The following is a 12,795-nucleotide window of genomic DNA, read 5'->3' as shown; positions in this document are numbered from 1 at the left end:
TCATTGCTGTCTTTTGTGGGATAAAGCCAGGGTCTAACGTCTAACAGTAACAGAGTTGGAAAGAACCTTGGAGGTCATGTAGTCCAACCCCCTCCTCCCGCAGGAGACCTGTACTAGGGATTCGAACCGCCAAACTGCCGGCCTTTCTGATCGACAAGCTCAGCCGGTGTCCAAATGGAGTCAGAGACGCTGACAAAAACTTGTGGTTTTATATAAATAAATATATTTACAGTAAAAAAAAAAGAGAGGCAAGCAGGAACAGGTAAATTAATGCGGCAGGAACCACATCATGAGGTAAATGACAGGGAGCACGCCAGGCACATGGGGCAAAAAGGCGGGAAACTAGGAAACTCCCCCTTTTCACTCAAGGCAACCAATCTCAGCTCTGATTGGCTCGGGCAGTAGCCAACCCTCTTCAACCCATCAGCTATGACTCTGTGTCCTGACTTGTTATGCAACCCCCACTGACTGAGGAAAGAGGCTTCTTGTGACTAAGTAGCCTCACCGACCTCCATTCCGCCTTCCACCGTTCAGTCCTATGCAGGGGTGGGTTCTACTGACCTTCACTACTGGTTTGCAATGGGATTGCGGGTGCGCGCTTGCTTTGCTCGCGCACACGCAGATGCACAGATCGCCAATGATGACATCTGGGGCAGTGGGCGGGGCCTCCCGCCGGTTTTACTACCGGTTCTTGCGAACCGGTCTGAACCAGGGGCAACCCACCACTGGTCCTATGGTGGAGGAGACAGTTTCTCCTCATCTCTGCTGATCAGCTGCAGCTACAATCCTTCTCCATCCTGGGCTTCTGCCTGGGTCTGTGAGCCCTTCCAGCTGCATCTCTCCCCTTTCCTCTCCAGCCAGGTGTTCATCCACTTGTTCCTCTGAGGTTCTTGGCCTCACTTCTTCTTCCAGCCCTTCCATTCCTGGCTTGGTGGCCTCGGCATCTTCCAGACGTTCCTCCAGGCCCCACCGCAAAGTCCCCGGAGCTGGCCCTTCCTCATTGTCTGAATAGGCATCTGGGGAAGCCATCAGAGGTGTTTTCTCTCCTTCCCTTAGCTCTGTCTTCTGCCCGCAGCAACCCTGTGGGGAAGGAAGGAGCCAAAAAGGAGTATGTACTACCCCAAAACACAAACGGAGAGAGAGGGATCTCCTAGGAAGGGATCATTCATTCATTCATTCATTCATTCATTCATTCATTCATTTTGTCAAGTACGTATTTGATAATAGAGCTTAAGTATAACATCTGAATACATAAAATGGGTACAAATAAAAGGGAACATTTGGACAGGGATGGTAGGCATGCTGGTACAATTATGCATGCCCCTAATCATCCCTTCTCCCCTCAGCGTTTCCTTCCTCTTGTCTCTCTTATACCTCCAGCTCATCATCACCAAGAAGCCTTTATCCTAGACAGTCTCCAGCCCACCATTGCTTTCTCCCCCTCCCCTCCAGTCCTTCCTGGACAGAAATTTCCCATTTTCCCAGGGTGCCCCTGTTCCTCCTCCAAGCCCTTTTCCTCTCTCACTCTCCTGCCTTGGAGCTGGTGGGACAGAGAAGCTGAGCTTTGACAGATCTTCCCTTGTAAAGTAGTTGATCAGAGGTTCCCCAGCAGGGGGGCTGAGCCCCACAGGAGCACCAGACAGCCCACCGTCCCACCCTGGCTGCCGTGGGAAGACTTTGTAGATGAATTCCCCCACCCCAACAATTCTGCAGGTGTTGGCACTCAGGCATTTCCAAATTTTATTGATTAAATACATTTCAGAAAACAGCGAGGCTTACCTCTGATGTACTTTTGGGCTGGAGCACTGCCTGCGATTGGATCTCCTCTTCTGTGCAATAAATTAGGGGAGAATTTTCTAGATCACGGCGATGAAAGCGAATTGTCTCATCCTGATGCAAAATTTCCCTGCATCCCAGCCAGTTGCCTGATATAGGGCAAAAAGAGAAGATAGTTTTATTTCTGGGGCAGCCGCTCCTGCCTGGGGTGCATATAAACTGAAGATCTCCAAGGATCCAGATGGTACAGCTGTCTGGATTTTAAGCCAGCATCTTGGTTTGCTTCTTATGGATGAAAGGCAAAATTGTTGGCTGCCTAGAGGTGCTGAACATGGGGAACTGGAAGGGACATCCCTGAGGGTGTTAAGAAATAATCGAGTTGAAACTGTCCATGTTCCTATTAAGAGTTCATATGGGACATCAGAGTCCTGTTTTTCCGCCACCACTGAAGCCATTCAAAGCTGAGCAGCAGGGCTGTTCCCAAGAGGACCATCATTGCTTAAAAGTAATTGATGGTGAGCAACCATCAATTACTTTTAAGCAATGATGCTAAACCTCTGGGAATCCTGTCATTGGTACAAGACAGATGGTGTTCCCCACATATTCCAGACATGGTAGCTCTTAATCCAACTCTTGTCTTGCTTTGTACTCCAAACCCCCAATCCCAATCCAGCAAGATCTAAGTACCAGCAACCTTGTCTGATCTTGGCAAGGTCTGACTGGCTTAGTTCCATTTGGCAAGCAAGCAAGACAAATTGCAAGCAAGTCAAAAGGCCCATTCTAGAGAAGAGAATTGGCAAAGCACTTCCGCCTTGTTGCTGAGAAAATTACATGGATGTGTTGAGACCTGCACTTGGTGAAGCTCAATATCTAGACACTTTCTTAACCTTTTCCCCTCTCATATCTCTTCTTCTGAGTAGGAGCCAAGCAAGCAGTGGCTCCTTCCACCACTGGACCAAGGCCTCCCTATCCTCAGGTGTAATTGTGAGCAGGGGAAGAGGACACGAGGCCCCCTCCCCCTTTACCTCCATCAGAGCTTTCCTGAAGATCCCTCTTGCCAGGTGAGCTGGCACCAGGATCTTCTTCAGGGCAGGATTATGGTTTTTCTGGCCCTTCAGAAATTATTAATGGGACTTTTCTTTGATTCTGGAGCCTCTGATATTTGTTCCTCTGAGGTAAATCCACTGAGGCCAAAAGGCTCCCTCCCATTGAACCAGTTGGAGGCCCCAACTGGTCCAGAATGCGGCCGCGCGAGTAATAATGGGGGCGACCTGTCGCTCCCATGTAACACCCCTCTTGCGCGAGCTGCACTGGCTCCCGGTGGTCTTCTGGGTGCACTTCAAGGTGTTGGTTAGGACCTGGCTATCTACAAGACCGCATTCTGCCACCGATTGCCTCCCACCGACCGGTACGCTCCCACAGAGAGGGCCTCCTCAGGGTGCCGTCAGCCAAACAATGTAGACTGGCGACCCCCAGGGGGAGAGCCTTCCCTGTGGGGGCCCCTGCCCTCTGGAATGAATTGCCCCTGGACATACGAAGGATCCCCAACCTCCATGCCTTCCGTCGTGCAGTGAAGACCCTGTTATTCCAGCAAGCCGCTCTGATGGGATAAATGATTTTAATTTGGTTTTAATGGGGTTTTAAAATTGGTTTTAAATGAGAGTTTTAAATTCGGCCTATGATTTAATTATTTTAATCTGCTTTTAAATTCTATTTTGTACACTGTTTTATTATGGCTGTTCACCGTCCTGAGTCCTTCGGGAAAAGGGCGGTATATAAATAAAATAAAATAAATAAATAAATAAAAGAAATGCAGAACGTTTTTGAGATTTACAGAAAGTGGAAAAATGGGTGGATAAACTATTGCTTCTTTCTGTCCAAAATGCTGTTTGTGGGGAAGGGTCTTGTGGAGGTCCTGGCTGAAACTCTTAGGGAGGCCACATCATCTCAGTCAATACAGAAATACGGCAAGGGTAGTGGGATGTCAGTGGATGAGTTTCACTTACAGCTTCGATAGAGAATCCAAATTCCCACAGTTATGGCAGCCACAATTCCCACAGTGATCCACGACAATGTAGCTAAAGAAGGAGAAACATGGTTCCGATTAGACAGGTGCTGAATTTCCTGAAGTGGAGATGCTGAGCAACGGAAGCAGTTTTCAACCTGAACTGGCTTCCAGGCAGCGTCTCCACTTCTAGAAGGAAGCCCCCCTCGCTTCCAAGGCGGAAGAGGGAAGAGGGAGTGGCCTTGAAGGGGTGAAAGAAGGGCCACAACCAAGGCAGCAGTCGGGTAAATGGTGCTTCAGAATGGGTCAAACAGGTCCTCCCTCTAGTTCACCTGGAGATAAAAGGAGGAAGGCGGAAGCTCTTTCAGATTGATAGATTATACCTGACATTGGTTTCCTATTCTGGTCTACCTTGTTGGGCTGACAAAGGCTCAGACTCCCCTGCAGTGAATGACTTGGTATTAAATGACTTGGTATTAAACCAGCCAGGGGCCTGGCTAATAGCCTGTTATTAACATTCGGCTGCCTGCAATTACTGCAAGTTCGAATCTCTCCAGGCTCAAGGTTGACTCAGCCTTCCATCCTTTCTAAGGTAGGTAAATTGAGGACCCAGTTTGTGGGGGCAATAAGCTGACTTTGTATAAATATACAAAAGTATGAAGGCTATTGCTTAACGCATTGTAGGCCGCCCTGAGTCTCCGGAGAAGGGCGGCATATAAATCAATTTTTTTAAAAAAATGTCACATCAGATAATTCTACCAGAAAGCAAAACCCTGTTTCATATCATATCTTTGTTACGTGTGTTAGACCTGGTCTTTGAGTGTTAAGTGAATTTTGTTGTATGGGTAATACTGTGTATACATGTACAACGACAATAAAGTTATTGTTTATTATTGATCTCTCATGTCTTCAATCTACATATTAACAGAATAACAGAGTTGGAAGGGGCCTTGGAGGTCTTCTAGTCCAACCCCCTGTTCAGGCAGGAAACCCTCTACCATTTCAGACAAATGGTGGTCCAATCTCTTCTTGAAAACTTCCAGTGTTGGAGCATTCACAACTTCTGGAGGCAAGTTGTCCCACTGATTAATTGTTCCGTCAGGAAATTTCTCCTTAGTTCTGGGTCAGGGGTGTCAAACTCGATTTCATTGAGGGCCACATCAGGATTGTGTTTGACCTTGGGGGACTAGTGTGGGTGTGGTCAGCTCAATGTCAATTGGGTCGGGGGTACCTGTGGTGGCCCAGGCGGGGCTGGTGGGGATCCATTAGTGGAGGAAGGCAAGACCAAGGAGAGGGCCAAACCCTTGTTCTCCAGAGGAGCTTTGCCATCCCTCTCAGGTCACGTGGAGGACCCCCGGATGGTGGTGCAGGCCGTCCAGAACCCTCGGCATCCAAAGGCAAGTGCCCAGCCCGGACCTCGAGCTCCCAGGGCACCAGGACCCCACAGCCCAGCCCAGCCCCGCTTCCTCGAGGGGGTGGCTGGCTGCATTACCTCCTCCTCGAGGATGCTGCTTGCTCTCCTTAGTCATGTTGTTCATGGTGTTCGCGGGAGGGCAAAGTGTGAGGGTGGGAGGGAGGCCCACTCCCTCTCCATGCGAGGAGAGCCGGCTTTGTAACCAAAGCATCCTCAGTGATAGGATGGGAGACCACCAGGAGAGGTCAGGAGGAGGAGACAAGGGGATGGCGAAAGGGCAGCAGGGCTGGTGGTGCTAAGGCAGGACTTCCCTCAGACCCTCCCTCTGTCAGCATTCTGATGCTGCCATAAAAAGACGAGGCTTGACTTTTCACCTACTTATTTTCTCTGTAGATAATATCCCCTAGGAGATGGGATGGGAGGGGGGAACATTCCTTTGGGATGAGGTCAGAAGCTGGGGAGACTGACTTGGAAGATGGCCAATGAGAAGATGAGAATTGGGGAACAGAAAGGGAAGGGTTTGGGGGTCAGAGGGTTAGTATCGGCTACGACGAAGTCAGGGCCAGATCTGTCATACTCAATAAATGGAATACTTCAGCAAAGATTGTTTGGGAGTGCAAATTTATTTGAGATGACATCAAAACCTGACACCCTCCCTCTCATTATAATCTTCCTTCCTTCCTTCCTTCCTTCCTTCCTTCCTTCCTTCCTTCCTTCCTTCCTTCCTTCCCTTTTCTTTCTTCTTCCTTCCCCTCTTTCCTTCTTTTTCCTTCCTTGCTCTCTTCCCATCTTTCTTTCTTTTTCTTTGTCTTTCCTCTTTCCCTTTCTCCTTTCCTGTCCCTTCTTGGATGCTCAAATGCAAAAGGGGAAATATGTTTTGATGCCTCCTTGGCCTTGTTATCAAATGCCACTTTTGCTGGTAGTTTATTTGGCTAAGCACTCTGCCAGAGAAAAGGGAGCTCGGGAGGGGCACAGGAAACCCTCCCAAGCTCCGTTGTTGGTTGCGACGACCTGCTCCAGCACACTACCAGCAAAAATGGAGCTTGGGAAGGCCAGGCCGAGGCACCACAGGCTGGTCCTTCAGTGTTTCCAGGGCAACCACATGGGCCAGATGTAAGCACCCCGCGGCCTGGATCCGGCCCCCCGGCCATGAGTTTGACACCCCTGTTCTAGGTTGTTTCTCTCCTTGATTAGTTTCCACCCATTGCTTCTTGTTCTACCCTCAGATGCTTTGGAGAATAGCTTGACTTCCTCTTCTTTGTGGTAACCCCTGAGATATTGAAACACTGCTATCATGTCTCCCCTAGTCCTTCTCTTCATTAAACTAGACATACCCAGTTCCAGCAACCGTTCTTCATATATTTTAGCTTCCAGTCCTCTAATCCTCTTTGTTGCTCTTCTCTGCACTCTTTCTAGAGTCTCCACATCTTTTTTACAACATGGCGGCCAAAACTGGATGCAGTATTCCAAGTGTGGCCTTACCAAGGCATAATAGAGTGGTACTAACACTTCACGTGATCTTGATTCTATCCCTCTGTTTATGCAGCCTAGAACTGGGTTGGCTTTTTTGGCAGCTGCAGCACACTGCTGGCTCATATCTAAATGGTTGTCCACTAGGACTCCAAGATCCCTCTCACAGTTACTACTATTGAACCAGGTACCACCTATACTGTACCGGTGCATTTGGTTTTGCTTGCCTAAATGTAGAATCTTACTTTTCCCATCACTGAATTTCATTTTGTTAGATAGTGCCCAATATCTGTCAAGATCCTTCTGTATCTTGAGCCTATCTTCTGGAGTGTTGGCTATTCCTGCCAGCTTGGTGTCATCTGCAAATTTGATGAGTTCCCCATCTATCCCCTCATCCAAGTCATTGATGAACATGTTGAAGAGCACTGGGCCTAAAACAGAGCCTTGGGGTACCCCACTGCATACTTCCCTCCATGTAGATGCAGTTCCATTGAGGACTACACATTGAGTATGGTTTGTCAGCCAGTTACAAATTCACCTGGTGATGATACTGTCTAACCCACATTTTTCTATTATATGAAATAGTAGATGGTGGTCTACTTTATCAAATGCCTTACTGATATGGCATTGTATCATTTTGATCATATTATACGGTATTGTATCATATCATATTTTCGTGCCTTAGGTTTCCACTTCCAACTCCACTGTCAAAAATGACTTTTTACCATCCCTAAATGGAGGACTGAATTTCCTGTTCTCTATCTGAAAACTTTAGGTGACGTAACAGAAAAAATATTCAACATTTGTGAACTATCTACTTAGGCATTGATTTCCATTTATTTAATTAAATTTGCATGCTGCCCATCTCACCAAGAGGCGACATGTCATATAACCACTCGGCTTCTCACCTGTGTCCTCCTTCCAGGCCAAGACCAGGGGTTCCTGCAAGCCCTCGTGCTCCAGGTGACACCGAAAATTGTTCCTCTCCTTGGGGTCGATCTCAATGCTGAGCCAGACATAGTAGGTCCCGTCTGAGTTGGGGGCCACGTTCCTATGGAGGGTCTTGTACCTGACCACCTTTCTTTTCCTCCTCCAGGTGACCCCGATCTCCTTGGGGTGGAAGCCAAAGGCCTGGCAGATGAGGGTCTCCAGGCTGTCATTAATCATCTTGTGGGTCACCTTCCCCACTGGGGGCTCTGCAGAAACAGCAACATCAAAGTTTACAGGGTTTTCTAGACTTTATGTCAAGATGATTTAATTCACAGGGAAGGTCTTATTTCCCTCTGCTCCGTCTCCTCCTCTGGGAACTTCAAAAATGGGGGAATTGAACTCTTTAGACTTATTTTTGAAGGAAATTCATAGACCTTGGGGTAACATTCCCACTCTGATCAAAATAATTGCAATGCTTGGGCTTTGATTCCGTTTTGACATCTTAAAATTGATTTTGTTTAAGTTGTTCCAGATGGAAATCAGAAAGAGAATCAGCTTTTGGGTCTGCCCCAAATGCAGACTGCAAAAATTAGATTTCCTCATAAAAATGGAACTGGATCTCAGCATTGATATCTGGCTCCTTTGGTTTCCTTTTCTTTTCCTTTGAAGATTTTTTTTTTTTTGGATGGTGGGGAGGGCTTGGAGATTGTTTTCCCCACTGTAAATGTCCCTACTTCGTTTTGGTAAATTCCCAGATCTCTCTCTGCCAGGCACGTGAAGGGTGGCTTGGTTGTGCAGGGCAGAAAACATGAGAAGGGGAAGATGAAGATGCCTAGGAAAAAAAATTGCACAACCAGAGCTCATTTGGCCACTCACCTGTCTTCTTCAGAGCCTCCTTCTGATAGGACAGGTATGTCTGTAGCCACTCAATGCAGGTCTCCTCCAGGAAGTCTTTATTTCCCTGGGACCACACTGGATCTTCCTCCCACTTCTCCTTGACCATCTGGGCCTGGGGTTGAGCTGCCACCCATCTGTGGGTCTCCTTGTCGAAGCTGATGAAGTCCATCCCATCGTAGCCATAATGCAAAAACCCTCCTTTGCTCCCGTCTTCCCTGAGCTCACAGCCCAAAATCACCTGCCAGGTGTGAAGCCCTGAAACACACAAAGAGGAAGTGAGAATAGTCCTGAGTTCCTCTCCCTAGAGACACCCCCCCCAAAGAATTTACTTCGCCCCCATCCCACCAGGGGAGGGAAAACGGATCTTGCCTCCCCTCTTTCTTTCAATGGCGGGAGGTCTTTTCTGTGATCTGGGGCTACACTTAGTCCTTTTGATATGGAGCTAGAAGATCATGAAGACCATGAGAGAGAAGATCTTGGGGAGGGGAGGCGGTTTCCTTTGCAGGAAAGGATCTCCCATCCTCCTGCTCCTTACAGCCATTGGTGGTCAAAGGCAGAAACAATATTGTCCTTTCCTGGGATGGGGCTCATCTCAACCCACCCAAGATCCCAGCCTCCCACTTTCTATTCTTTGCCTGCTTGCCTCTTTTCCCAATAACCCAAGTGAGAAGATGTGGGAAAGTGAGATTTGAGGGGGAATTCAGGCCTTGAAGGCAGTTCTGCCTCTGCTCACCTCCAGTCTGGGGGTTGAGTTTTGATAACCACTCCAAGTCACCTCTGAACATCCTCTCAGGCGTCTTCACCTCCGCCGCCTCCATCCAGGGCACCAGAGGAACCATCTTCCTGTCTAGAATGTCATATCGAGCAATGGGCTGACCATCCAGGTGGACCATGGAGAAGAACTGGGGCAGCCCCTGGCTGGGCTCTGACACCTTCAGGTAGGAATAGCACAGGGAGTGCCTGGAGGAGCCTGGAAGGGGAAGAGAGTGAAGGATAGGATTGAGGGGGATCTGTAACTCCAGCTCCTCCCTCGATGCTATCATGAAATAATATCAGCTTCAACCACAACAATACACGAGCAAATAATAGGTACAAACTCAAGGTAAACTGTTCCAAACTCGATTGCAGAAAATATGACTTCAGCAACAGAGTGGTCAATGCTTGGAATGCACTACCTGACTCTGTAGTTTCTTCCCCAAACCCCCAAAACTTTAACCTTAGACTGTCTACTGTTGACCTCACCCCATTCCTAAGAGGTCTATAAGGGGTGTGCATAAGCGCACCAGCGTGCCTACCGTCCCTGTCCTAATATCCCTTTTTACTTACTCTTTTCATGTATTCAAATTATGTCTATACTTTTACCTGTTATCTTTTATTTATTTATTTATTTATTTATTTATTTATTTATTTATTTATTTATTTTATGCAGTTTATATGCTGCCCTTCTCCCGAAGGACTCAGGGCGGCTTACAAAGAATAAAATTCAACAATTTAAATGTAAATGTAAATTAAAAACCAGTTAAAATTAATTAAAATTATTACAATGTAAAAGCCCGCATTCTGGACTAGCTGAAGCCTCCGGGTGCATCCCAAGGGCAGCCCCATGTAGAGGGCGTTACAGTAGTCCAACTGAGAAGTAACAAGGGCATGAGTGCCCATGGCGAGGGCATCCTGGTCTAGGAAAGGGCGCAAATGGCACACCAGGCGTACTTGTGCAAAGGCCCCCCTGGTTATGGCCATCAAATGATCGTCTAGCGACAGCCATGAATCCAGGAGGACACCCAGATTGCGAACCCTTTCTGAGGGAGTAAGTACCTCCCCTCCTATCACAAGTGACGGGGCCACTAGGACACGAGATGCCGGCATCCATAGCCACTCAGTCTTGGATGGCTTGAGTCTGAGTCTGTTTCTTCCCATCCAGGCTTGACAAATAAAACTTATGATGATTATGATGATGAAAAGCAGCTTTCAAACAGGAGACCAACTGTTTGCTGTACTTTGGAGGATTCCAATCATGAGATTAACCCTGAAAGAAGTTCTCAAGCAACTCTTTTTTTATTGTTTATTGTTTCCATTTCTATACCGCCCTTCTCCAAATAGGACTCAGGGCGGTGAACAGCCAAAGTAAAAAACAGAACATACAAAATTTAAAAAACAGTTTAAAATAATTAAATATTTTGGCCGTAAATTAAAACAATCCAATTTAAAATCAATTTAAAATTTAACTCAAGCCAGCCCAGGTAGTTGAAATAAATAGGTTTTCAGGGCCCGACGAAAAATCCAGAGGTCTGTTATTGTACGTATCTCTGGGGGAAGGTTGTTCCAGAGGGTGGGCGCCGCCACAGAGAAGGCTCTCCCCCTGGGGGTCGCCAGCCGACATTGTCTGGCGGACGGCACCCTGAGGAGGCCCACTCTGTGGGAGCGTACTGGCCAGTGGGAGGCTATTGGTGGCAGAAGGTGGTCTCATAAATACCTCGGCCCTAAGCCATGGAGCACTTTAAAGGTGGTCACCAACACCTTGAAGCGCACCCGGAAGACCACCGGGAGCCAGTGCAGCTCGCGCAGGAGAGGTGTCACATGGGAGCGCCTCGTCGCCCCCATAATCCCCCGCGCGGCCGCGTTCTGGACCAGCTGGAGCCTCCGGGTGCACCCCAGGGGGAGCCCCATGTAGAGAGCGTGGCTGACTTTGGAAACAGCTGGGCACATCTGGTGAGGGGTCCCTCTGGATTCACCCAGCTGCTTGTGGATCTGACCCCATTGGACCCTATACACCCTCTGCCTGAAGGACAGGATAGAAGCTGCTTGGAGCTTCACACCAGAGTACGGAGTATGGAGACTTCGGACTACCAGACCTAGAAAGTCCCTTCATATCGAGATTTTTCTCTTCAAGGAGGAGTTGATTGGAGGCTCAGCCTTTGCCCGACTGGAGGTGGGGATAGGGAGGAGGAGGAGGGAGGAGGAGGAGTCGACCTGACTGGTAAACTTTCTCTCGTGACTTTCACTCCTTGCTTAGAAATTTACTTAGCATTGAGAAAAAAATTAAACTCCAAATGTTATTGTCGCCGGGAGCCACGAATTATTCAAGCCTTCCCTGTATTGTGGGCAGGGCCGGATTTAGATGAAAAGAGGCCCTAGGCTATTCCACTTATGAGGCCCTTTCACCTATAGTGAAAGTGTAATTTTAATTTTGCTAACAATTTGAATGTAGGCCCCTCTTGATCTTGAGGCCCTAGGCTGAAGCCTAGTTAGCCTATAGGAAAATCCGGCCCTGATTGTGGGTATGTCCCCCGCTCATAAGTTGATAACAGGAAATAAAAATTAAAAAACAAACAAACAGAGGAAGGCAAATTTAACCGAAGGAGATGCTGCTGGGGAGACTTTGAATCTGAATGTTCGCCGGTCACTTTTTACTTCCTTCTTCAGATACAAAGAGGAATTACAATTAGAATACCAAAAGTTCTTGAACGAGGCTGAGCGAAGGACGAGGGAAGGGGGACGTTTCCTGCGGGGAAGGGAACTTGCCATGGAGGGTGAAATGTGGGGAAGAGACCCAGGCAGGACAGACCCCCCCCCCTCTTTTCGCTGCCTCCCACCGGTTGCAACCCCTTCCAGAAACTCACCGCAGCGGCTCCCCGGCACGAAGGACCCCAGCCCAGCCCACAGGAGCAAGAGGGGCGCCCGGGACAGGGGCATCGCCCTCCGACCACGCGCCCCTCCGCACCTGCGACCGAAGACCCCAGTTGGCTCCCAGAGACTCAAAGCGCCGCCAACTAGTGCCAGGAAGAGCAGCAAACTCCGCCTCTACTGGTGTGGATCTTTTCTCTGTGAAAGGAGGAGGAGGAGGAGGAGACTGAGGCAGGTCATCTGCTCCCCCCAGGTAAGGAGGCCAATTGGGGAAGGGGCATAGATTCTTCTCTCCATTGAAATCTGCCCCCTCCCATTGTCAGGGCCATCCAGACTTTGAGAAGTCCTCCTGGTTAAAATCCTGGCCAGGGATGTTTTTGCCCAGATTTGTCTGCTGGCACCATGTGCCCCCCATTTTTTTGAGGGAAAACCCCAGCTCCATTCTCCACATCCTTGTGATTCCCCCCCCCAACCTGGTTAGATTACTTTTTTTTTTTTAAATTTGATTTATATGCCGCCCTTCTCCAGAGACTCAGGGTGGCTTACAGTGCGTTAAGCAATAGCCTTCATTCTTTTTGTATGTTTTATACAAAGTCAGCTTATTGCCCCCACAAACTGGGTCCTCAATTTACCTACCTTAGAAAGGATGGAAGGCTGAGTCAGCCTTGAGCCTGGTGAG

The 12,795-nt window shown here is 48.3% G+C and overlaps 1 protein-coding gene across 1 annotated transcript in view; it reads right to left on the bottom strand.

The window, feature by feature from the left end:
• LOC117668132 (uncharacterized) overlaps positions 1–12,400 on the bottom strand; it is a 45,233-nt gene extending 32,833 nt beyond the window's left edge. The window contains exons 1-7 of the mRNA XM_087885331.1: positions 12,113–12,400; positions 9,226–9,462; positions 8,472–8,747; positions 7,574–7,861; positions 3,783–3,854; positions 1,780–1,925; positions 759–1,080 (exon numbers count right to left, since the gene is read on the bottom strand). Coding sequence (XP_087741457.1) covers positions 759–1,080; positions 1,780–1,925; positions 3,783–3,854; positions 7,574–7,861; positions 8,472–8,747; positions 9,226–9,462; positions 12,113–12,185 — 1,414 coding nt within the window. The 5' untranslated portion in view covers positions 12,186–12,400. The remainder of the gene's footprint in view (positions 1–758; positions 1,081–1,779; positions 1,926–3,782; positions 3,855–7,573; positions 7,862–8,471; positions 8,748–9,225; positions 9,463–12,112) is intronic.
• Positions 12,401–12,795: the final 395 nt, after the last annotated feature.

The sequence above is a fragment of the Pantherophis guttatus genome, chromosome 2 (assembly GCF_059756535.1).
Source record: "Pantherophis guttatus breed Tessera chromosome 2, ASM5975653v1, whole genome shotgun sequence".
NCBI classification, from domain to species: domain Eukaryota; kingdom Metazoa; phylum Chordata; class Lepidosauria; order Squamata; family Colubridae; genus Pantherophis; species Pantherophis guttatus.
Note: the sequence above shows the minus strand (reverse complement) of the source record. Positions and strands in the feature narration are given on the sequence as shown.